Source organism: Achroia grisella, unplaced genomic scaffold (assembly GCF_030625045.1).
Source record: "Achroia grisella isolate CSIRO2021 unplaced genomic scaffold, CSIRO_AGI_Agris_v1 utg784, whole genome shotgun sequence".
Lineage (NCBI taxonomy): Eukaryota > Metazoa > Arthropoda > Insecta > Lepidoptera > Pyralidae > Achroia > Achroia grisella.
In genome coordinates, this window is record NW_026713024.1 from 723638 (window position 1) to 750282 (window position 26645).

At 43.6% G+C, this 26645-nt stretch overlaps 2 protein-coding genes across 5 annotated transcripts in view; one reads left to right on the plus strand and one right to left on the minus strand.

Annotated features, from left to right (window-relative positions):
* Nucleotides 1–2622: 2622 nt before the first annotated feature.
* LOC131851538 (protein virilizer) lies at nucleotides 2623–19224 on the plus strand. Its single transcript, XM_059202045.1, has 9 exons — nucleotides 2623–2732; nucleotides 2813–3104; nucleotides 4604–9426; nucleotides 9527–9790; nucleotides 10169–10329; nucleotides 15780–15953; nucleotides 17615–17698; nucleotides 18629–18702; nucleotides 19118–19224. The coding sequence occupies exons 1-9, from the start codon at nucleotides 2670–2672 to the stop codon at nucleotides 19180–19182; spliced, it is 6000 nt and encodes a 1999-aa protein (XP_059058028.1). The 5' UTR covers nucleotides 2623–2669; the 3' UTR covers nucleotides 19183–19224.
* Nucleotides 19225–22922: 3698 nt separating this feature from the next.
* LOC131851558 (E3 ubiquitin-protein ligase znrf2) overlaps nucleotides 22923–26645 on the minus strand; it is a 169158-nt gene continuing 165435 nt past the window's right edge. For all 4 annotated transcript variants that reach the window (XM_059202069.1, XM_059202070.1, XM_059202071.1 and 1 more), the window contains 2 exons: nucleotides 26486–26591; nucleotides 22923–23013 (listed from right to left, as the gene is read on the minus strand). In XM_059202069.1, coding sequence (XP_059058052.1) covers nucleotides 22956–23013; nucleotides 26486–26591 — 164 coding nt within the window. In that variant the 3' untranslated portion in view covers nucleotides 22923–22955. The remainder of the gene's footprint in view (nucleotides 23014–26485; nucleotides 26592–26645) is intronic.

The window sequence follows — 26645 nt, forward strand, 5'->3', positions numbered from 1 at the left end:
TTGGGACTAGATGGTGCTGTGTGTATTGTCCAGAATTATATATATTATACTATCTTATATATAAAATTCTCGTGTCACAGTTTTCGTTCCCATACTCCTCCGAAACAGCTTGACCGATTCTCATGACATTTTGTGAGCGTATTGAGTAGGTCTGAGAATCGGCCAACATCTATTTTTCATCCCCCTAAATGTTAGGGGTAGTCCACCCCTAATTTTTTTTATATTTTTTACACAATTTTTAGTTTCTATTTTTTTATGATACAACATACAAAAATACATAAAATCCTAAATTTTCACCCTTCTATCATCAACCCCTATTTTTTATAGCGTTATTAATTTATATGGCAAAACAACGTTTGCCGGGACAGCTAGTATTATATAATACTAATACTACCCATCCCCATCACGACCAATCTACTTTAAAACTTTATAAAATAAATAGATACGAAAAGGATAAAATAAAATAATATATTATGTTAAAAATTACAAATAACATACTTTTTTTATAATAAAAAATTGCTTATAAGTGGCTGGCGAGTATGAAGATCACAACATACGTGTACATATGTTAGTCATTAGGTTATATATATTATCGTACAATATTGTTACAATATGTAATAATACATAATATGTTCCCTCAAAAAGGAAATAATAATGGCTAAATGCGAAGGCAAAGCCAAAGATGGAGGAGAAAAAAAAAAGAAAATAATATTATAATATTATAATTTTTAATAAGTTGCAACTGTCTTTTTATTATATTGGAATTGGAAACAAGCTGATTTGCTGACAATACGGACATCACGTAATCACGTGACACTCATTATACCACTCTTTCAATGACTACGTTGTCAAGCCTCTTATCCTGTAATTTTACTTATATATCTTCTATGTCGAGAGACTTCGCGCTAATTTTATTGAGATACATACATTATGTTTTTTATCTTAAATTAATTATGAACTCGAAGGTAAACTCCTTGAACTCACCTCTAAATATTTCCAAGATCAGTTCGTGTGATTACATCTATAAGTTTTCCTCGTATCGCCTGGTACCACCAAGCACTGTCATTAAACTTTTCAATGTAGGTACCTACTTAATAAGGAAAATCTAAATATATTTTAAAAGCGTATCGAAATTATAAAGTATCAATTGATGTACGTTGTCGTTTAAATAACAAAACATGTTGACGACCTCGCTTATTACACACCTTAAATGTTAGCGAATTTGATTCCTGCACAATGTATTTATACTCGTGAATATTTGTTAGCTCTATATGTATTTTTTTTAATATATGAGTTGGCAAGTGGCAAGAACCAGCTAAATATCATGCCAACAAAATGTTCTACAGTTTGACGAGTATAGAATGACTCGTAATAATAATAAATGTACCTATCTTTAATTATTCATTAACAAAAAGATTAATGTATGATAGTAAAGTTATTAGGTTAAGTGGAAACAATAGAAGGAGAAGCCAACTCGTATGCCTAGGTTTACCCGGCATGGTAGATTGTTAACAATAGGGTCATTAGTCCTATTTAACAAACAATACGACCTCTCCACTTCACCAGGAATTAACGATTATAGTTGCCGAAAAGACCGCGTGGAAATGGTGTTACTTTTTATTTTATAATTTGCGGTACCTGTTACACATAATTACTCGATTTTTTTTTTAATTAAATTAATGTACCTGCTTTGGATAACTTACTTATTGGATAAGTTATTGTCAAGGAATAAGAAATTTAGGAAAACAACGAAATGAAAAGGTAGGGTTCTCTTTACTGATAATTACAATGCCAAATTTGTCTAAAATTTCATCTATCAAAAATGTCTTACATTACTCATAATAACGTGAAGTGATGACATCTTTAAATTAAATTACTATTTATGATTACTAGACAGAACAATCTTGTTGGGAAACAAAGTGAAACTTGTCTTGTTATTGTCAATAATATTCTGTGCTGTTATGTCATTATTTAGTCTGTGGTGAATATTCAGAGTAGTGTCAATGTCAAAATTGTCAAAAACTTGCCTATGTACATTATATGCTAGAGATGTGCTAACTCGTAATAAACATGACTTGAGTTAACTCGAGTTAAAATTCAGGTAATTCGAGTTAACTGGAGTTGACTTGAGTTATCTGGAACAAAAATTTTATTTTTTATTTTTTCGAATAATTCTAATGTTTTTGGGTGCAGCTAGCCTTGAAAGCTTCACCGAACTTTAGGGGGCGAGTAGAAATGGCACTTTAAAGTCGCGGAAGGACTTATGGAACGCATAATCATTTTATTGATAACATAATCGGATGAATATGCGAAAAATAATTGGTAACAACCTCAAATCAATATTTGTGACGAGTGAAAATTGTATGATATGAAATGATCGGAAAATTGCATGTCATTGTCAGTTCGATGATAGAATCATGCTCTCGTTCTTTCACTTGATTCATTCATTTACCAGTTGAATTCTTCCAACTCAAGTTGGCAGAATTCAACTCGAGTTAACTCGAATTATGCGCAACTCGAGTTAACTCGAGTTGACACATCTCTATTAAAAGCTATACTTGTCTTTTTTGCTAGGCTTGCTTTTATGCTGTCGTAATTATTAATAATTCAGTTTTTAAAATTGACTTTAAATATGAGTTCTTAATATTTATAACTTCTAAAACTAAGACATGTCGGCCTCAGATCAACCCGACCTTTTATTCTTTGATACTTTTTCACATGATACCAGCGAGGTTTGTGAATTTTGTATTTACTATAGAATCTTATTGTATTTCATTGAAGTTCTGTGTTTGACTTAATAATAACCTTTCAGGAGCTGAATTTGGATCTCGTGCAGTTTCCAAAGTCTGTTTTTGTGAGAGAAATCCGTATAATACCGTTGGGTGCACGAGTTGAAGGCGATTTCCCGGGCGGTGTCCGCCTCGGAGCCACCAATCCTACGAAGTTTCATATAGATTTCTTCGTAAATGACTTGAGTAAACCTGGAGCGACAACATTCGAAGCTCTGGGCAGTATAGATTACTGTCAGAATGGTCAGATTCACATGGAATGTGGGAATGATCATGAGCAATCACGGATACCGACAGATGGGCTGGTGCTTAGAGGTTAGTTCCTGTTTTACTGCTTTATATGCGGTGTGCTAATGCACTGGCCCACCAAGGCCATCAATGTTATTCTTGCAGCTTTATTCTCACAAATAACACATATTTCTAACATATAATTATTATACTTTTGCTTTATTTTATTTCTCCTTATGTGGCATCCTCGAGTAAAAGCCTCCATCCTCCGCCAACCCTCATTATCCATTGCTGTTTGCATCCAATATTTAACTGCATCATTCTTTATATCATCAGCCCATCTGTTTTTCTGTCTACCTTCTACTTGACCATCTCAGTGGTCGAGCTGTTTAGTACACCACCTTACTTCCGATGGTTGTGGGTTCAATTCCTCCCAAAATAATTATTAATCATTCATGTGTATTATTCTTTGTATCGGTTTATGTGTTTTCTATGTATAATATGTTAGGTATTTACGAAATAAAATATTTCTATTTATTTCTATCAGTTATCTAGTACCTATAAAGTAAGCTTTAGCTATTTAACTTGGGTCTAGATAGCACTGTGTGAATTCTCCTGAGATTAAAGTTATTATGACATAATAGAACTTAATTGTATCCCTACTAATAAGTATAAAAAAAATACTAATAAGTATCTATATATTAATGTGTGAACCAAAAGCTTTGTACACCTATTTACAAAAATTGCACAGATAGAGTATAGTGCAAAATGGTAATATTTTTATAAAAATATGCATAAATATACATTGAATCATTACATATTATAAAACACAGTCACTGTCTGTCCGTCACTATGTATGCTTAAATCTTTAAAACTATGCAATGGATTTGAAGCAGTTTTTTTTAATAGATAGAGTGATTCAAGAGGAAGGTATACATGTACACCCGTACAAAGCCAGGGCAAGTAGATAGTCAATAAATAAAACAATACACACACTACCATTATGTTATAGGACTGATTTCAGACATTATTGTCAATATTGTGAATTGTAATCGACTGACAGTTTGTTTTTATTATTTCCCCTCTGTTTTAATTTATAATGTATTTTTAAGAAATACAGGTTCTGATACTATGAATGTGGTTATATTTTCAATATTTTTACCACAATATTAACAATTGACAAAGACTGACTATTCCAACTTGGATTATTGTTCTGAGGATTACATAAAAAACCTTTAAAGCTAAAAATGAAATGATAAACATTACTTGTGTAAAATTTTTAATTTTTCAAGATGTAATTTATTACATCAACTTTAATAATGATAAGAAGTTAACATGTGGTTCATCACTATACTTTTAAATTATTTCTTGCTCTTCTTTTCATATCTTTTTCCGTTTATCTATCTATTTTTCACACTTCACATCTTCTCTTTCATGGCTTACATCATTTACTTAATTCACAGTTACACAGTTACCTCTGAACACACACACTACCTCTGAAGTGTTGGGTCCAATGGTACTTAAATTCTCTTACAGTTTGATACATATGTTTTTCATATTATCATCATTATATATTTTTATTCCAGGGTGGTACACCACTATCACTTTGGCTGTCTATGGGAACTTAACCCAAAACATACCAGAACCACCAATTGGTTCAAACCCTCCCCCTAACATACAAAGACCATCAATAGCTCGGGAGGTTACATCGGTACCAACAGCAAACCTCCAACAACAGGTTGATTGGAATCAGGAGACTTCCAATCCAATCCCATCTTATACCAGCAATGTTGCAGCAAGCAACCCTGACTCTTATGGTCCAAATAATTATCCTCAAGATAATTATGATAATCAGATGTACAGGAATGATTATTATGATAATGAACCTCCAAAAGATCCAAGGTCATATCACCATATCGATGATAATGAGTGGGAAAAAGGTGGTGTGGATGTTAGCTGCGAAAGAGAGAGCGATCGGTTAAGACATAGTCCCCGCTCAATTGAGCTAGACAGGGATAGGGATAGAAGGGATGGGAGAAGTCGTAGACGGTCTCTTGACCGTGGGCGTAGTCGCGAGTCTTCGAGACACCGTGATCGCAGCAGAGAACTGGACAGAATGGAGCGCATACATTCCAGATCTCGAAGTAGGGATAGAGAGTTTGTAGTCAAAGGAGAATACCATGGGCTTAGTCGGTCAAGATCACGTAGCATTGATAGGGATAGAATGAGAGGAATGTCTGCAGATCGTGATTGGGACAGAGGTTCGTATAAGAAGGATGACTATAGGCGTCATCGAGATATTTCCTATGACCGATCACGTGGTGCGTCTTACGAGAAAGATTCCGCATCCTATGAACGCAGATCACCATATGACAAGAGAGCACCATCTTATGAAAGAAAAATACCTTACGAAAAACGTGCTCCGTCTTATGAGAAGCGAGTGTCACCCTATGATAAGCGCGGGTCCTCTTACGAACGACGAGCACCTTCCTATGAGAAACAAACATCCTACGATCGGAAAAGACATTCCCCTTATGGTAGGATGAGGGGTTCTAGTTATGGTAGTGGATCGCCAAGTCGTGACGATATCCGGAAAAAGCCTCGAACTCCCCCTGGAGAGAGTAGCCGACGACCTATATCTCCCAGAGGGGGTGAGGTGGCGAGTCCTATAAACTCAATCAGATCAGAAGATGGAGGCGACTATGATCGAGGCAGTAAGCAGATACCTCGCGTGGAGTTCTACCATGAAACTTTCAGACATAATAATTCTATTAGAAGTCCATCACAAGAGGTGGAAAATCCTCCTTATGTTGAACAACAGCATTCTAGTTTGGTAACTGTTCCAATTCTGGATACTCCATCTATTGCCAAGACAATTAAATCACCAATCCGCAATCTCGATGAAGATAGGTCTATGGATGCAGAGCAATTTGAACCGATTCTTTCTGATGAAGAAATTTGCGATGATCCCGAAATACCGTATATAGAAGATTTGTACGATCCAAATGACTACTGTGGTACTGATGACATAATTAAATATTACAACCCATTCAAGGACGAGTGGAATAAATATGAATACATAAATAAACTTCAGTTGCTTGCAGTTAAAAAGAATGAAGACAGCAAAGATGTTCTTAATGCAACTTTCAGTGATCTGTGTGATGCTAACTCCGATTTATTCAAGATATCGGATATAACCAAAGCAGCTAAAAGGAGGGAGCAGAAATTTTTCTCGAACACATTTACAGAGATTGATAACACGTCTAGGGAAGAGTGGGTGCACCAATGCGAGAAATTGTTGGTACCTCTAACAAATCTATGCAGAAACACTGATATTGTTCTACGAATTTTTCAGTATAGTAATAAAGTAGATGACGATGACTTCGTTGATATTTATAATTTGTTGATCACATTCTGTAAAATTGGTTTGAATTTTGATTTAGCTTTGGCCCAACAACAGCCTACATACAAAATAAGACATATGAAATGTGGTATTCGTTTAGCTGAAGCATTGTTGAACCATAAACATAATGGACAAGTTATGAATGTCCTGTTAAACATGGGCATAGACATGCCAATGCTCTTGTTTGATATATATTCAAAAGAATATATGGCTTTAAGTATAAGACTCATGATTCTAAAAGCACTAAATGCTTGCTTGTCATCAAAGGTCTCGGTTGATCATTTCATGCAGAAAGTTATTTTTCCTAAATTCAATAAGAATGATAGTGAAAATTATAATAAACCGAAAAACGGATACCAAGCTCTTATTTCTATAATGCAGGGCAATCCTTTAGCACGAATCAAATTTTCAGTCAGTGCATTAATTAAAAAACTTAATATGTACGAGTTACTGGGTAAACTCCATGATTTAGTTCTGAATTTTAATAAGAAAGCCGCTGAAAGTAATCAAAACGAAGATGCAGAACTTACAGAAAATGACACTGAATTTATTATCAACTCGCTCGAAGAAATTCTTTACATGTATCGCACCCAATGCTTCCATCTTTCCCAGCCTAAGCGGTTCCTTCCAGCTTCAGCACAATTCGATATTAATAAAGAATGTTCTAATGAGATTCTACTCGAGTTTTTCAACATTCACCACATATTGGAGGTATGTCTCTATTTACTGACTTGTCCAACAACATGCAACAACTTAGTGATTACAAGTCCCATCCATGACTTGATATATGAATTAGTTAACTCTCAGAATGGTCTCAACTTTTTGTATCAAAATATTCATATGAGCGAGCTTCTCTTTAAAACGTTAACGCAACCGTACTGCCAACAAAATGCCGATGAGTTTATCTATCCACATGATCTAAGCAATTATAGTGATTTACAAATATTAGGTCTAGAAATGGCGTACAGGTTAAAGGCTTTGTATTATTTGCAATCCATCAGTGACCTGCAAGCTGGAAAATCAGATGAGAATGAATTAATAGATAGATTGCAATCTTTATACTGTCTAAGCTTTGGAAGCATTGGAAAGACTGCTGTACCTGACGTTATCGTCATGGAGGATAATGCTGAATGTCTTATGGAGGTATTTGAAAATGATTTGAAGGCAAAAAATAAAAATGAATCACAACTGAAACAAAAATCTCCTGCTAAAGGTTATGCTATTGAACTTATCGTATCAGTGGTACGCTTCTCAGCAAATGTTCCATTCTTAAAGAAATATGGACAAAGACTCATCAACGTATCGAAAGAACACGATAGATTTGAGCCCAGTGTATCGAGTGTTTTGCAGGAAGTGATCCCTTATTTGAAACCTGTAGAAAAACAGAGTCTTCTATCGGGAGATGACATGGCTGAGTGTGTTGAGATCTTGAAAGCTAGTTTGGAACATTCGCCAGACTTGCCTGGTGAACTCATGACTTGTTTGAGGATCCTACGTCATTTTTGTATATCGGATTATGATACTAATTTATCAGTCAACTGTGAATCTGCGACTGAAGAATACGTTGAGCTTAAATATAAGTATAATGTTCTACAACTATTTTCATTCGACGGCGTTATTCATTTAGCTGGGATATTAGACCGCTTAGCCATACATTTCGAGCAACCGAGCATGCACACATCATTCTTTGTGTCTGCTAAAGGCTTGCAGTTAGCACAAATAATGCTTCCTTGTCTAAAACTTCTAGATGAAATGTTGGCTAGAGTAGTTCGCTGTCGTGGACCAAGATTTCGAGATCTTACTGCAGCACCAATATTATTAAAGACATACGGAATCGCAAAAGCATATCCAGTTGGATCAGTCGGGTACAGAACAGCGGCCAAGGCCGCTGAAGCTGCTGTTAAAGCATTGCTTGCTTATGCTCAACCTATTGCAGATGACGCTAATGATGGCGACTCCATACGGCGAGGACCTTGGACGTCCCTTTGCTCTGAAGTAATATCATATACAATGACTGCACCATACACTTTCGGGCCTGGTCTTTTAGTCTTTTCCGAACTTTTGCCGTTACCCTTACCAATGCAGTCAAAGACTCCTCCAACTGAAAGAGAGTTAGCTGATGCGTCAAACGAAAGACGTCTATGGTCGGCACACTTGCACGCTTTGGGGAACGATTTAATAGATATGATCCAGATAATATGCATGTCAACGTATAGACCAGTTGTTCATATGTTACGAAGAGTTTGCGTACAAATAGCTGATTTAGCACCGAATACTGCTGCAATTGTTGCTAGAGCTGCTGTTGGAGCTGTAGCAAGAGAATTGAAAGCAGGAGAACCTGCAACGCCCAGTTCAGCAAGGGTACTTGGATTTCTAGCATGTTTGGTTTCACACGCACCTGTGAAATGTGCTGTGCTACATACAATGAACAGTGGTGGTACTCGATCCACCGATGTTTTAAATGCTTTATGTGGAGTCTTTAATTTGGTTAATGGATTCAACGAACAATCAGCTGCACAAGAGTTTGCTGCTCATGCGTTAGTAGCCTTCTGTGATGCGGAAAATACCCTTACTCCTTTAAGTGCTGCTACTGACGTGCTACTTGCGAATTCTTTGCCGAATAAAGACGCTTTAGCAACACTGCTGGATTCTACAGCAAATTGCCTGGAGTCTACAAATAAAACGTGCGCAGTAGCTTCTTCTGTATTACGTGCTTACTTTGTGCTGACAGAACATGAGTATGGTTTTCAGCAGTTCCGAAAATTTGTGACGAAAAGGAGAGAATCTCTTGGAAACTATATAAAATGGTGTCTGGAAGGTCCCGGGGAAGATAGAGCAGAATGTTTAAGCTTGTACCTAGAGTTGATCAGGATTTTGAAGGTGGAGGAAGGTGAAGGTCCTGTGGGAAGAAAGTCGACACTGACAATAAACGAGATCGCCGATATGGTGGGATATTCACTGTCAGAAGAAAATAATTCAATCATGAACTTAGAGAAGACGTTAAGGGTATGTCACTTTTTTTATAATGGATTATCGATTGATACGTTTTAATGATGAAAAACAAATCTCTTACAATTTAAAATAAATAAATGATTTTGCTTCGCAGGATAGAAATTCCGACGAAGACGCTCTAGCGAACGCAAACTTTCTTACGTCTCACCTTCAAAAATTAAGAGTGACCGAGGAGCCAGGTACTCCTCCTACCGATCCTGTGGAAGCCGTTTTACCGCCACCGGACACACTGGTAGCGCAATTCGCAGCCAGGATCATATATACTACAGGGGAAGCGAATCACGAGCGATTGACGTCGAGCTATTGGCTTAACGTGCCGTCGGCCGGCGGGGACGACGACGTCAATGACAACGAATTGGTCAGTACTCATTTTAAGTTAGTAGAATAGAATAGAAAAATAGAAAAACTAATTTAAGCACTTTTGAATAGTCACAGTTATCATTCTTTTAATTTACCGCTCATTCGGAAAGCTGTCTCATCCCCAGAAGAACGAGCAATAAACTTGCGTGTTGCTCTTTTAAATAATCATTGTAACTTTATATTTCCAATTCGAAACGTGCCAATGCAAACCACCAACTGGCACTCATTTATTAGGGTCAGATATTAAATATACAATAAAATTAAATCAGTCGTAGTGATAGAGCACACCAGTCCCTACAACGTAGTACTACTATTTAGTATATATTATAATATGCGTCACAGCGACCGCGATATTGACGCGCGTGTACTGTCGCAGGTGTCGTGCGACATCATGGAGCTGGCGTCGTCGTACCTGTCGGGCGGAGGCGGGCCCGGCGCGGCCGGCGGGGCGGAGGCCCTCGCGGGGGCCGTGCGGCGCCTCGCGGGCTGCATGCACCGCGCGCAGCCCGCCGCCAGCGACGACCGCCGCCCGCCCGGTGAGTGGGAGTGTGAGTGTGAGTGTGAGTGTGAGTGTGCCTCGCGGGCTGCATGCACCGCGCGCAGCCCGCCGCCAGCGACGACCGCCGCCCGCCCGGTGAGTGGGAGTGTGAGTGTGAGTGTGAGTGTGAGTGTGCCTCGCGGGCTGCATGCACCGCGCGCAGCCCGCCGCCAGCGACGACCGCCGCCCGCCCGGTGAGTGGGAGTGTGAGTGTGAGTGTGAGTGTGAGTGTGCCTCGCGGGCTGCATGCACCGCGCGCAGCCCGCCGCCAGCGACGACCGCCGCCCGCCCGGTGAGTGGGAGTGTGAGTGTGAGTGTGAGTGTGAGTGTGAGTGTGAGTGTGCCTCGCGGGCTGCATGCACCGCGCGCAGCCCGCCGCCAGCGACGACCGCCGCCCGCCCGGTGAGTGGGAGTGTGAGTGTGAGTGTGAGTGTGAGTGTGCCTCGCGGGCTGCATGCACCGCGCGCAGCCCGCCGCCAGCGACGACCGCCGCCCGCCCGGTGAGTGGGAGTGTGAGTGTGAGTGTGAGTGTGAGTGTGCCTCGCGGGCTGCATGCACCGCGCGCAGCCCGCCGCCAGCGACGACCGCCGCCCGCCCGGTGAGTGGGAGTGTGAGTGTGAGTGTGAGTGTGCCTCGCGGGCTGCATGCACCGCGCGCAGCCCGCCGCCAGCGACGACCGCCGCCCGCCCGGTGAGTGGGAGTGTGAGTGTGAGTGTGAGTGTGAGTGTGAGTGGGAGTGTGAGTGTGAGTGTGAGTGTGAGTGTGCCTCGCGGGCTGCATGCACCGCGCGCAGCCCGCCGCCAGCGACGACCGCCGCCCGCCCGGTGAGTGGGAGTGTGAGTGTGAGTGTGAGTGTGAGTGTGCCTCGCGGGCTGCATGCACCGCGCGCAGCCCGCCGCCAGCGACGACCGCCGCCCGCCCGGTGAGTGGGAGTGTGAGTGTGAGTGTGAGTGTGAGTGTGCCTCGCGGGCTGCATGCACCGCGCGCAGCCCGCCGCCAGCGACGACCGCCGCCCGCCCGGTGAGTGGGAGTGTGAGTGTGAGTGTGAGTGTGAGTGTGCCTCGCGGGCTGCATGCACCGCGCGCAGCCCGCCGCCAGCGACGACCGCCGCCCGCCCGGTGAGTGGGAGTGTGAGTGTGAGTGTGAGTGTGAGTGTGCCTCGCGGGCTGCATGCACCGCGCGCAGCCCGCCGCCAGCGACGACCGCCGCCCGCCCGGTGAGTGGGAGTGTGAGTGTGAGTGTGAGTGTGAGTGTGAGTGGGAGTGTGAGTGTGAGTGTGAGTGTGAGTGTGCCTCGCGGGCTGCATGCACCGCGCGCAGCCCGCCGCCAGCGACGACCGCCGCCCGCCCGGTGAGTGGGAGTGTGAGTGTGAGTGTGAGTGTGAGTGTGAGTGTGCCTCGCGGGCTGCATGCACCGCGCGCAGCCCGCCGCCAGCGACGACCGCCGCCCGCCCGGTGAGTGGGAGTGTGAGTGTGAGTGTGAGTGTGAGTGTGCCTCGCGGGCTGCATGCACCGCGCGCAGCCCGCCGCCAGCGACGACCGCCGCCCGCCCGGTGAGTGGGAGTGTGAGTGTGAGTGTGAGTGTGAGTGTGCCTCGCGGGCTGCATGCACCGCGCGCAGCCCGCCGCCAGCGACGACCGCCGCCCGCCCGGTGAGTGGGAGTGTGAGTGTGAGTGTGAGTGTGAGTGTGCCTCGCGGGCTGCATGCACCGCGCGCAGCCCGCCGCCAGCGACGACCGCCGCCCGCCCGGTGAGTGGGTGTGAGTGTGAGTGTGAGTGTGAGTGTGCCTCGCGGGCTGCATGCACCGCGCGCAGCCCGCCGCCAGCGACGACCGCCGCCCGCCCGGTGAGTGGGAGTGTGAGTGTGAGTGTGAGTGTGAGTGTGCCTCGCGGGCTGCATGCACCGCGCGCAGCCCGCCGCCAGCGACGACCGCCGCCCGCCCGGTGAGTGGGAGTGTGAGTGTGAGTGTGAGTGTGAGTGTGCCTCGCGGGCTGCATGCACCGCGCGCAGCCCGCCGCCAGCGACGACCGCCGCCCGCCCGGTGAGTGGGAGTGTGAGTGTGAGTGTGAGTGTGAGTGTGAGTGTGAGTGTGCCTCGCGGGCTGCATGCACCGCGCGCAGCCCGCCGCCAGCGACGACCGCCGCCCGCCCGGTGAGTGGGAGTGTGAGTGTGAGTGTGAGTGTGAGTGTGAGTGTGCCTCGCGGGCTGCATGCACCGCGCGCAGCCCGCCGCCAGCGACGACCGCCGCCCGCCCGGTGAGTGGGAGTGTGAGTGTGAGTGTGAGTGTGAGTGTGCCTCGCGGGCTGCATGCACCGCGCGCAGCCCGCCGCCAGCGACGACCGCCGCCCGCCCGGTGAGTGGGAGTGTGAGTGTGAGTGTGAGTGTGAGTGTGAGTGTGCCTCGCGGGCTGCATGCACCGCGCGCAGCCCGCCGCCAGCGACGACCGCCGCCCGCCCGGTGAGTGGGAGTGTGAGTGTGAGTGTGAGTGTGAGTGTGCCTCGCGGGCTGCATGCACCGCGCGCAGCCCGCCGCCAGCGACGACCGCCGCCCGCCCGGTGAGTGGGAGTGTGAGTGTGAGTGTGAGTGTGAGTGTGAGTGTGCCTCGCGGGCTGCATGCACCGCGCGCAGCCCGCCGCCAGCGACGACCGCCGCCCGCCCGGTGAGTGGGAGTGTGAGTGTGAGTGTGAGTGTGAGTGTGCCTCGCGGGCTGCATGCACCGCGCGCAGCCCGCCGCCAGCGACGACCGCCGCCCGCCCGGTGAGTGGGAGTGTGAGTGTGAGTGTGAGTGTGAGTGTGCCTCGCGGGCTGCATGCACCGCGCGCAGCCCGCCGCCAGCGACGACCGCCGCCCGCCCGGTGAGTGGGAGTGTGAGTGTGAGTGTGAGTGTGAGTGTGAGTGTGCCTCGCGGGCTGCATGCACCGCGCGCAGCCCGCCGCCAGCGACGACCGCCGCCCGCCCGGTGAGTGGGAGTGTGAGTGTGAGTGTGAGTGTGCCTCGCGGGCTGCATGCACCGCGCGCAGCCCGCCGCCAGCGACGACCGCCGCCCGCCCGGTGAGTGGGAGTGTGAGTGTGAGTGTGAGTGTGAGTGTGCCTCGCGGGCTGCATGCACCGCGCGCAGCCCGCCGCCAGCGACGACCGCCGCCCGCCCGGTGAGTGGGAGTGTGAGTGTGAGTGTGAGTGTGAGTGTGCCTCGCGGGCTGCATGCACCGCGCGCAGCCCGCCGCCAGCGACGACCGCCGCCCGCCCGGTGAGTGGGAGTGTGAGTGTGAGTGTGAGTGTGAGTGTGAGTGGTGCCTCGCGGGCTGCATGCACCGCGCGCAGCCCGCCGCCAGCGACGACCGCCGCCCGGCCGGTGAGTGGGAGTGTGAGTGTGAGTGTGAGTGTGAGTGTGCCTCGCGGGCTGCATGCACCGCGCGCAGCCCGCCGCCAGCGACGACCGCCGCCCGCCCGGTGAGTGGGAGTGTGAGTGTGAGTGTGAGTGTGAGTGTGAGTGTGAGTGTGCCTCGCGGGCTGCATGCACCGCGCGCAGCCCGCCGCCAGCGACGACCGCCGCCTGCCCGGTGAGTGGGAGTGTGAGTGTGAGTGTGAGTGTGAGTGTGAGTGTGCCTCGCGGGCTGCATGCACCGCGCGCAGCCCGCCGCCAGCGACGACCGCCGCCCGCCCGGTGAGTGGGAGTGTGAGTGTGAGTGTGAGTGTGAGTGTGAGTGTGCCTCGCGGGCTGCATGCACCGCGCGCAGCCCGCCGCCAGCGACGACCGCCGCCCGCCCGGTGAGTGGGAGTGTGAGTGTGAGTGTGAGTGTGAGTGTGAGTGTGCCTCGCGGGCTGCATGCACCGCGCGCAGCCCGCCGCCAGCGACGACCGCCGCCCGCCCGGTGAGTGGGAGTGTGAGTGTGAGTGTGAGTGTGAGTGTGAGTGTGCCTCGCGGGCTGCATGCACCGCGCGCAGCCCGCCGCCAGCGACGACCGCCGCCCGCCCGGTGAGTGGGAGTGTGAGTGTGAGTGTGAGTGTGCCTCGCGGGCTGCATGCACCGCGCGCAGCCCGCCGCCAGCGACGACCGCCGCCCGCCCGGTGAGTGGGAGTGTGAGTGTGAGTGTGAGTGTGAGTGTGAGTGTGAGTGTGCCTCGCGGGCTGCATGCACCGCGCGCAGCCCGCCGCCAGCGACGACCGCCGCCCGCCCGGTGAGTGGGAGTGTGAGTGTGAGTGTGAGTGTGAGTGTGCCTCGCGGGCTGCATGCACCGCGCGCAGCCCGCCGCCAGCGACGACCGCCGCCCGCCCGGTGAGTGGGAGTGAATGAGTGTGAGTGTGAGTGTGAGTGTGAGTGTGCCTCGCGGGCTGCATGCACCGCGCGCAGCCCGCCGCCAGCGACGACCGCCGCCCGCCCGGTGAGTGGGAGTGTGAGTGTGAGTGTGAGTGTGAGTGTGCCTCGCGGGCTGCATGCACCGCGCGCAGCCCGCCGCCAGCGACGACCGCCGCCCGCCCGGTGAGTGGGAGTGTGAGTGTGAGTGTGAGTGTGAGTGTGAGTGTGCCTCGCGGGCTGCATGCACCGCGCGCAGCCCGCCGCCAGCGACGACCGCCGCCCGCCCGGTGAGTGGGAGTGTGAGTGTGAGTGTGAGTGTGAGTGTGAGTGTGAGTGTGCCTCGCGGGCTGCATGCACCGCGCGCAGCCCGCCGCCAGCGACGACCGCCGCCCGCCCGGTGAGTGGGAGTGTGAGTGTGAGTGTGAGTGTGAGTGTGAGTGTGAGTGTGCCTCGCGGGCTGCATGCACCGCGCGCAGCCCGCCGCCAGCGACGACCGCCGCCTGCCCGGTGAGTGGGAGTGTGAGTGTGAGTGTGAGTGTGAGTGTGAGTGTGCCTCGCGGGCTGCATGCACCGCGCGCAGCCCGCCGCCAGCGACGACCGCCGCCCGCCCGGTGAGTGGGAGTGTGAGTGTGAGTGTGAGTGTGAGTGTGAGTGTGCCTCGCGGGCTGCATGCACCGCGCGCAGCCCGCCGCCAGCGACGACCGCCGCCCGCCCGGTGAGTGGGAGTGTGAGTGTGAGTGTGAGTGTGAGTGTGAGTGTGCCTCGCGGGCTGCATGCACCGCGCGCAGCCCGCCGCCAGCGACGACCGCCGCCCGCCCGGTGAGTGGGAGTGTGAGTGTGAGTGTGAGTGTGAGTGTGAGTGTGCCTCGCGGGCTGCATGCACCGCGCGCAGCCCGCCGCCAGCGACGACCGCCGCCCGCCCGGTGAGTGGGAGTGTGAGTGTGAGTGTGAGTGTGCCTCGCGGGCTGCATGCACCGCGCGCAGCCCGCCGCCAGCGACGACCGCCGCCCGCCCGGTGAGTGGGAGTGTGAGTGTGAGTGTGAGTGTGAGTGTGCCTCGCGGGCTGCATGCACCGCGCGCAGCCCGCCGCCAGCGACGGACGGGAGTGTGCCCCCCTGTCCCGCCCGCACTAGTGACGTGTGTCCGCCTGTCCCGCAGTGGCGGTGTCCCGAATGCGCGGTGAGGGCGGCGCGGATGCGTTCCGTTCTCGTCCTCCGAACACGTCGCGTCCGCCGTCGCTGCACGTGGACGACTTCACGGCGCTGCATCACCACCACCCGCACCAACACCAGCAGTACGCCGCGCCCGCAGCCACCGTCGTCGCCAGGTAATACACTACTACTGCCTATATTATTTTAATATTATATAAGCTGAAGAGTTTGAACGCGCTAATCTCAGGAATTGCTAGTTCGAATTGAAAAAATATTCTTGTGTTGTATAGACCATTTATCGAGGCTTTAAGCTATATAACATTACGCTATGACCAATAGAAGCGGAACTGCAATGAAAAATATTAAAAAAGGTGGGGAAATTAAACGCAGACGAAGTTGCGCGGGTTGGCTAGTATACTTATATATATGTATATAAATATATGCCATCCGGCCGGTGAGTTTCGTGCTCCGTCCGTGCAATTTTAATGAAAAGGTGTACACAGTTTTTGCTTCTCGTATTAATATATATATATTATTATTTTATATGTATGTTAGTGTATAATGTAGGTCATTAGTACCTTGAATTAAGTATATTGAGTTGATAAAGCTATTGTCAAAAAATTTCTTCAAGCTGTTTGCCTGTTACAAGAGGAGTGCCACAAGGATCGATTTTAGGTCCACTCTTATTAATTTTGTACATTACTGATAAGACAAAATGTATTAGCTACTGCAATTATCGCCTATATTCTTCCTATCGCTTCCATGTTAATATTCATTCCCATACAAATGATTTATGTGAGTCTGTAAGAAAGTTGAATGATAGGATATATTGCTGTTATGACCATATAGGATGGTATTGGGCACTAGACGACAACTCAGACGCACATGTTTCAACAATATCCTTCCGCGGTCTCACGTAACCCCATATCTGAATAAGATTTTTTTTTTAATTGTTGATCACTTTGTATCGATGTGGGTGTTTTTTATGTATATTATATATCTACTAGCTGTCCCGACAAACGTTTTGCGATATAATTAATAACGCTATAAAAAAATAGGGGTTGATGATAGAAGGGTGAAAATTTAGTATTGTATGTATTTTTGTATGTTGTATTATAAAAAAATAGAAACAAAAATTTTGTCTAAAAAATAAAATAAAAAATTAGGGGTGGACTACCCCTAACATTTAGGGGGATGAAAAATAGATGTTGGCCGATTCTCAGACCTACTCAATACGCTCACAAAATTTCATGAGAATCGGTCAAGCCGTTTCGGAGGAGTATGGGAACGAAAACTGTGGCACGAGAATTTTATATATAAGATATACGAAAAAAATATGTATATATGTACTATGAATTATCTATTTATATATCTAGTACCCATAACAAAAGCTTTAGCTAACTTAACTTTGGTCTAGATCGCGTTGTGTGAATTGTCCTGATATTATTGTATATACAAACCGTAAATGCGCATCATTATTAGTATTTCATTTTCTTCTTTCTATTTCTGGTTTTTAAAGGGTACAAAGTAATAAATATTGTGTTGTTTTATATATATACATATACAGTACAGTACATATAGACTTGTTTTTTTACATGTTACAGTTATTTTATATTTATATAACATCTGTTTTATATTTATAGTTTTTTAATTTTGTAATTTGTATCCGACCGTATCGTAGGCAAGTGAAAATCCGCGCTGGAAATTGCTTCCAGCTTTTTACTGAGTTGTGGTCCACACTGACTATTTAGTAATATGTGTAAATTGTTACTTGTATTTTTTTTTCTCATTATTGTTATCTCAAGAGAAGTGAATAAAATTCTATTCTATTCTGCAGGGGACCCCGTCGCGGCGGTGCGGGTGCGGGGGGCGCGGGGGAGCGCGGCCGGTTCGTGTCTCCTGCGCCGCACTACAGACATCTGTGAGTACACGTCGACGACAGAAATGCAATTTTAAATGAGTTTTTACATTATACATTTATTATTGTTTTATAAAAGATAAATTTTAGATTTTTAGAGACAGAACTGGAGGTGTTTTTTACAAGATTATTTAAGATAGTTAGATATTAAGTGTGGCACTACGTTTAGTAAGCTAATTTAAGTAGATTTTTTTATGTATACTTGTTCTAGGGGCTTTCAGGTCCCGAGAGGTTGTTGCCCCCAAAGTAAATGCTGGGGCAAAGGGGTTCGCCCCGAAGCCCCAACCTTCACCTCTCGGTGGTGCGGACGACCAGACAGTCAGTCACACCCAGTTTTATCACCCTATTTCAGATAAATTCGTTTACCATTAGTTACATAAAACAAATTATGTTGTTTGTTTAAGGCGGGGGATAGGGTTAATTCGTGTGAAAGAAAAGTACATTTTTGTAATTATTTTTTATATGAAACAGTTGGAATCCATTTATTAAAACGAATGGTACATTATAGTAACACATTTGAAGAATCTTCATTACATATAAATCTTTAAAACTACGCAACGGATTTTGAAGCGGTTTTTTATAGAGAGAGTGATTCAAGAGGAAGGTTTATATGACAGTATTTTATATATTTTAGATATATATATATATAAACAAACTTTGAAAACATAAGTTGTGGGAAAACAACTTTAAATTTTTGAACACTAAAAAAATTTAAATGAAACGTTCATAAGAGAGTTCTATCGGCTTACCTCACACTGAACACGAGATAAGACACAACATTCATGAAACATCATCATCATGATATTTTTTTTCCATTGTTTTATTTTGAATTCATAATAATTCAAAATAAAACAATGCAAAAAAAAAAAATTAAGAACCTATTCCCCTAAAGTTTTTTTTCCGCCTTATGTATATTTTCCTTGTCGTTTGCAGGCGAGGCCGGGGCGCGTGGGAGATGGGTGGACAACATTTCGGCCACTTCGCGCCAGCGTCCCAGTATATGATGGGTAAGAAACACCTTTTTTTTATTTTAAGTTGGTCACAAAGTTTCTGCTTTACCTATTCATCTAATAATAATACCACAAAATCTATAAAACCGGCAAACGCTGTAAAAATGAAGCAAAACAATAATATTGATTATTATTTTGACGACCTCGGTGGTATAGCGGTCTAGCACACCGATGGTCGCGGGTTCGATTCACGGACGTTCGATTCTTCTCACGGCACAAACATTTGTATTCATGAGTATGATTGTTTGTATCGATCTGGGTGTTTTCTATTTATAATATGTATGTATTTACAAAAAAAAATCTATATATTTGTATCAGTTATCTAGTACCCGTGATACAAGCTTCAACAAGCTTAACTTGGGTCTAGATGGCGCTGTTATCCTAAGATTATTATTATTATTTATGTTTCCAGGTGGAATGGGATGGGGAGGAGCGAGAATGCAACGCGGCCCAAGACATCGCAACTTCATGCGATAATAAATCATATATTTCATAATAATAAGGTCATATTTTGCGAAAATCCATTTCATTACTCAAATCTATACATATAAATAAAATTGTGTCTGTTTGTAATATTGAAATAACCATTTTTTACTACATGCATATGAATATAAATACGGTACATACACCAAAATAACATTTTTTACAATTTTCTCTGTCTGTCTGTTCCGGCTAATCTCTGAAATGTCTAGACCGATTTTGACGGGACTTTTATTATCAGGCAGCCGATGTAATAAGGAGTAACTTAGGCTACTTTTATTTTAGAAAAATAAACAGAACAGCTAGTTAAGAAATAAATTTGTTTAGTATTTTTTTATTATTGTAAACAATTACTTAAAAGACATACGAACATGGCAATAATAGTTCTTGGAAAGTATTTTAACATGCACAGACGCGGTTTCATCCATGTTAAATTTCAATAAAATATATAGCCTATATGTTATTCTGATGCATAAACTATATTACTGTAAACTCTCATCAAAACACGTTCAGTAGTTTTTGTATGATAGAGTAACAAACATACATACTTACAAACTTTCGTGTTTATAACATTATTAAGATTTAACATTTGTTTTATATCAAAATATATATTAATTACCCTTTAAATGTAAGAAGAATCATAATGTATTCGGCTGTGGTACTTTCAGTGAATAAATATTGATACAATAAATATTTTATTTAAAATACTAAATTCTATACCATTCTTTCCATTTGTCTGTTTTTCTTATCCATAGCAAAAATTTGTAATCATTTGTATCGGTCTTTGTGTTTTTATGCATATGTTAGATATATCAACTCTATGTACTAGTAAAAGTATGTATTATAATAAAATAACAACTATATAACATTAATTTAACTATGTCTATAACACAATTCACTTTACCAATTAAAATACAACCAGCACATCCTGTGCTCAAAGACCGAATGCCGCGGCCTACAAAAACCCTCCCTTTTACACAGAGAAGATATGAGTGGGGGTTATATGCAACTAGTTTAACGATACCGAGTAATAATGAAACTACCTTCTTTTAATATAAAATATCAGATTTTTCGACAATATCGATGTGAACCCTTTTTTTTTTTTATCGTGTGGAAAAATCTTCAACAAGACCGTCACCCCGCCGGAGGGATGGCGAGGTGGTGTGTGGGACTCGTACCCACTAAAAAACCACACGGTATACCTCGAGGTGCCTCGGGCTGAAGTCCGGGGTTCGCACTTGGCACTCAACCCAGACTTCGGCGGCTTGGCCTGTCCTGTAGATGTTGTAGGACAGGCCCCCTCTCTCTGGTTAGGGTGCTATGGCTTGCACCCTGTCGATGTGAACCCTAACACATAATAATAAAAAAGGACAATTCACACAGCGCCATCTAGGCACAAGTTAAGTTAGCTAAAGGTTGTGTTAAGCGTACTAGATAACTGATACAATTACGTATTTTTCATAAAACCAATACAAAACCATCATACCCATGGTTACAAATGTTCGTGCCGTGCGAGGAATCGAACCCGCGACCATCGGAAGTAAGGTGTGCTCAACCGCTACCGAGCAGTAGACCATCCTGAGCGTCTCGCAGGATCTTCTCATCAGAAACGATCCGGCAGCGTAAACGTTAGCGAAGGCTTGTGCATTCAAATTAAAAAATCTTTTATTATTATGATTTTTTCCCTACCGTCCAGTTCAATATTTAGATCCAATGGAGAAGAACTGGCAAGAAACTCGATTGAATAACTTTTTTTTTCATTATTCCAAGTCAATATAAAATAACTAAAGTACGATTATTAATTCCAGACAGTAAAATGACAAGTGCAACTGTCACTGATACAAAGAGTGACCCGCTACAATAGTGATGTCCGGCAATCAATAGACTTAGACATTTAGTCATGCTTTATTTTATTAGGTATCGAAGACTTTTTTTTTTATTTTAAATATTTAATACATATCGTATTAAACAATACGATTTTAGAAATATGGACCTTACCAGCATATTAAAATTTCTCACTATAACATTATTACAAAAGCTGGGAAAAAATGTAAAAAGAGATTCAGAGGAATTAATACTAGAATTTTTATTTGTATAAAGGCAATTTGATATTGAATAAAAAAATGTAATCTCGACTAAGTTTTAATTGTAAAAACTCGATTCTACCATCACTATTTATTTGGGACTAAAAACCTGCAACACTGGAAATGTCATTTTACTGACTGGAATTAATAATCTTACCTTATATACAGACCTCTTTGTCTCCTTTATTACTTTTAAATTTTATTATTGTATGGGCAGCAATTAATAATGTATTAGTTTTTGTTTGATACAAATAAAGATGATAGGGGGGAAGGGGATTGTTAGTAATGTGGATTGATAACCCCATTGCTAGCAATGTATCATGTCAGGTCGACCTCCACGCGGTTCCCCCTGGAAACCATCGTGATAAATTCCTGGTGAATTTGTCACGATGGGCTAACTGACCTGATCTCATGCTCATCTTATCATCCTCCACTGGTGCCCTGCCAGCGTAAACCGTTAGCGCAGGCGGGTGCACCATTCCATTATCATCCACAAAAAAAATAAATAAAGATGATTATTATTATTATTGTAGGAACCACTAATTATGAAGACGACTTGGGCTTTGAAGCCGCAAGGGAAACCCCAAATAGCGCCCGTGACTTATGACACGGGTGTAGGTTTAAAACACCCTTTTAGAATGCATTAACACTCACCTTCACTACTTGTAGCTTCCCCCCAGGCCCAACTAAAACCGGAATAAACCCATTTGTACTACAATTCACTTTAGTATCCAAAACACAACCGGCACGCTCTACATTCGTCGATTGAATGCTGCGGCTCACCCAACGAAAGAGGATTATTCAACTACCGACCTCCGGATTTATAGACCAAAGTCAGTGTAGTAGGGTAGAAGCGGGGGTAACGGTTATCTATGTAAACAACTTAGTTCGGTCCATAAATACTAGATGGCGCTATTTACAATATTTGTAATAATTTTTACATTGTGTACTTCATTAGTACTAAACACAAACTACCTTTTAATATCTTTTTAAATCGGATTTTTTCTACAATATTGATGCGAACTCTAACATTATTATCTAATTTAGGCGGTGGTAAAAAGAAACAACCGTAGAAAATTTAGAAACAAATCAACTTTATTATCAAGATGAAAAAGATCAAATCATATATTATTTACTATAAGCTTACGCAACAGATATGTAACCGCTGGTAGATCACAGAGACCGCACTAAACATAACCCTCAAATTAACCTTACTGCAAACGAACCTGACATCAACATACAACTTGAATCGTATATATTATACATACATATCAATTAAAAACAAACTATAATAATCGCATTTCAACTAAACAGTAACGTTGTAAAATTTACAATTAATAGTATTATTAATACTCCACCAAATTTTCCCCATAGCATTTTACTATAACTGTCTTTGTTTTGTTAATTATATGGTAAAACATCTCACTAGAATATGTATATTTACAAGGGCCCGAGGACCGTCCGTTCATTGTATAAAACTATCACTCGCGACATGGCACGTGGCATGGCCGGGTGCGACCGAGCGGGGCCGATCGCAGCCGAGCGTGGCCGAGATTGGCCGAGCGTGGCCGAGATTGGCCGAGCGTGGCCGAGATTGGCCGAGCGTGGCCGAGATTGGCCGAGCGTGGCCGAGATTGGCCGAGCGTGGCCGAACGTGGCCGAGCGGCCGGTGTTTTCGCGCGGCCACTAGTCGCCGGGATGCTCGGGGCACGATCTGTTGACTTCAAACCATTGGTCTATACATCTGGAATAGAGAAAAATTATGATTAGTATCCAATATCCAATTGGTCTGACGGTTTAGCAAACTAGCCGCTCACTTCCGATGGTCAGGGATACAATTCCTCGCGCGGTTCCAACATTCGTACCGGTCTGGGTGTTTTCTATATATATTATGTATGTAGGTATTTAAGTACGTATATCAGTTGACTAATACCCATAACACAAGCTCTATAAGAATCTGGGTATGAATCTGGGGAGGTACTACTGATCCAATTTTGGAAATTTATTTAGTGTTTGATAGGCATCGTAACATCACGCTACGACCAATAGGAGCGGAGCTGCAATGAAAAATATTGCAAAATCGGGAAAAATGTGGCGTTGATGAAGTTTGCTGGGCAACTAGTAATATAAAAATGAAAGTATCTCTGTTAACTTTTCAGCTAAACTGAATGGACTTTAATGAAATTTAATATAAATAGAAACGCAAAATATTGATCCAAAAAATTGACCAAAGTTCCTATATTTTTATATATATAAATTATAATTTATATTATATAATTTTTAAATATATAATTCCATATTAAAATCTTTTTTATATTTAAATTGATATAAACATATAGGAAACAGTACAGAGGGCAGGTAACTGGCACATATAGTTTAAACAATAACTTGTGTTTTGGATTGTCAGCTGTCTGGCAACCAACAAAACTGTCTGGTATTGCCAGACAGTTTTGATTTTCTTGAGGAAACACGGTTTCATAGTTGACTGAATAATATATATAAAATTCAGCTTTCATAATATAACGTAAGTATAATTGTAAAATCTTATAGTTTGGGGATGTCCGGTGGGGGTGTAACTAAGTGTCTGGCAATGAGCACCGCAAGATACAATACTGTTACGAACAATATATTTATGTATTAAATGACGACCTCGGTGGTCTAGCGGTCTAGCACACCGCTTTACGACCGATGATCGCGGGTTCGATTCCTCGCACGGCACAAACATTTGTATTCATGAGTATGATTATTTGTATCGGTCTGTGTGTTTTCTATGTATAATATGTATGTATTTACGAAAAAAAATATCTATGTACTTGTATCATGATATTATCTAGTACCCGTAACACAAGCTTTAGATAGCTTAACTTGGGACTAGATGGCGTTGTGTGAATTGTCCTGAGATTATTATTATTATTAAAATAATAACTACAATTTTATTGTGAGCACACAGCAAAATGAAAATATATCACGAGAACACAAGCTGTTGAAAATCGCTGTTAGCGGTCGTTTTTTTTTTTTTTTTTTTTTTTTTTTTTTTATTTTTTTTTAAATACAATTTTCCACAGACATATTCGTCCGTGCCTTTTTTAATTTACTTTAATATTATTATATTTATTTAATTTCCACTTTTGTACAACTCCAGCCGAGATGTTACAATTTGCCTAACAGTGACACCGAGGCAGACCTTATCCGTCTGGCCCAGAACCACCGCTGGCCGGCCGGGTGAGTTGACAACATGCAGTGTCACCCATCTTTATTAGGAGGATTAGATTTACCAATATGCATATACAATTATATAAATCTTACACTACTACTAATTTCACAGTTTTCATTACATTCTGTTGTATTGTTATTGTATTTGTATTGTATTGTTAGCGGTCGTTTAATTATATGGTATATTGACGGCGAGATAAATTAATAATGATGATGCTACATTTTCAGTTTTCTACATATATTTATTATAAATTCTTTGTCATATATATTTATTTAACTATATTATATTAATATAGACTGCCAGTAACTGTCAATCTGCAACACAGGCTATCTTTTTTTTTTATTTTAGGAAGATTAACGGTGTAGAATAGAATAGAATAGAATAGAATAGAAAATCATTTATTCAAATAAACTTACATTGAAGCACTTTTGAATAGTCATAACATTTTTTTTTTAATCTACCGCTCATTCGGAATGCTGTCTCATCACAAGAAGAACAAGCAAGAAACTTGTGTGTTGCTCTTTTAAATAATTTATTCTTACTTACAATTTAAGTTTAAGTGTGTGAATACACCACCGATTAGCACTAATTCAATGAAATAATAAAATAGAAAAAAACATTCAATATACAACAACTGGTTAAACAATTAATAAGAGAAAATAATTCGTAGTGATTAGAGTAGTAGATTAGTAGTGTAATTTTACGTTACTTGTCATATTAAATTGTCCTAGGCCAGTAATAATAATTTTTTAATGATAAAAACAAACGTAGTCCCGGAGAACAACTAGTCAATCACTTTCAGTGTGAAACATGTGAATTAGGTTGCGAGTTCTTATACACTATCGCACGCTGTCGGGTCGAATACAGATATGTATCTGCGACCTAGATGCAGCCCTTTGAGGCTTATCGGCCTTTTGATACCGGCTAGCACTTAGCCATTGGTTACATGTATGTATTTATAGTTTGCCCCATATCGAGAACTAGTTTGATACTGGGATACGGATAAAAAGAACTGAATTTCAAGATAGAGAGAAAGAGGATGGTTAGAAATGTGGACTAACAACCTTATTCTTATTGGTAGGAATGATATGTCAGGTGCTCCCCGCGTGGAGCACCTGGTATGGAGTGACATTCCCCTGGAAACTATCTTGGTAAATTGCCATTTGCCAATTATGGATTAACTGACCTGACTTCATGCTCATCTTATCATCCTCCACTGGTGCCGTGCAAGCATAGTCCGTTAGCACAGACGGGCGCGTCACTCCATTATCATCAATTACAAAAAAAAATAGACAGATCCTGTGTATGTAGATATGTATGTAATATATTACCCGCAAGTTTGCTTTTTTTTTAATAGCAGTAATAACAACCCTATCATGCAGTGCACTCTAGTTCCATGTGGATGGGTATAGTTTACCTGAAGGCAATTATAACTTGACCAACTGGCAAAGCTAGGAGCAAAAAGCGTCCTTGGACCCTCCTGTGGCGTGCCTCATTCCCTAAAGATGGGACATCTCAAACTAATAACTAAGCAGGAAGCACTAAATCACTGACAGGAAATGCCAAGAATTATATATTCAATACCCCTAAGACCTACTCGAATCAATACTTTAATAGGCTAATGCTATTGAGTAGAAACAATATATGCGTTATGACTAGGTCCTTCATTGGACAATGCAAATTAAATAATCATATGGTTAACTTAGCCCTGTGCTCTACAAAGACTTGCATATTCTACCAAATGGAAGAGGAAACGCCGCTACACATCCTATCTGGTCGTCACCACTCATGCATAAACGAAAAATCTTCTTTGGAAAATATCCTGAGTAGATAAAAAACATCGCTCCTAAGAGTATCCATCTTGTCCCTGACGGGGTTCAGCAGCCGACTCTAAAAAAGGGCGAGCACAATAGATCTCTTCAGGTCGCAGTGCTGTTGGTCTAAGCACCAAGTAATAGCCCAAAAACCTTAATAATAAAAAAATGGTTTCGTGAACACATACCCTTTATGATAGATGCAGAGGCATGGCAGGCGCGCTATGGTGTCTCCAGCTGACAGTTCCTCTAGACAGATCACGCACTCTCCCTTTGAATCGCTCAGCACATCCTCTGAAAATTAATGAAAAATCACCAATGAGTGAGGGTAGACTATAGATGCGAGGC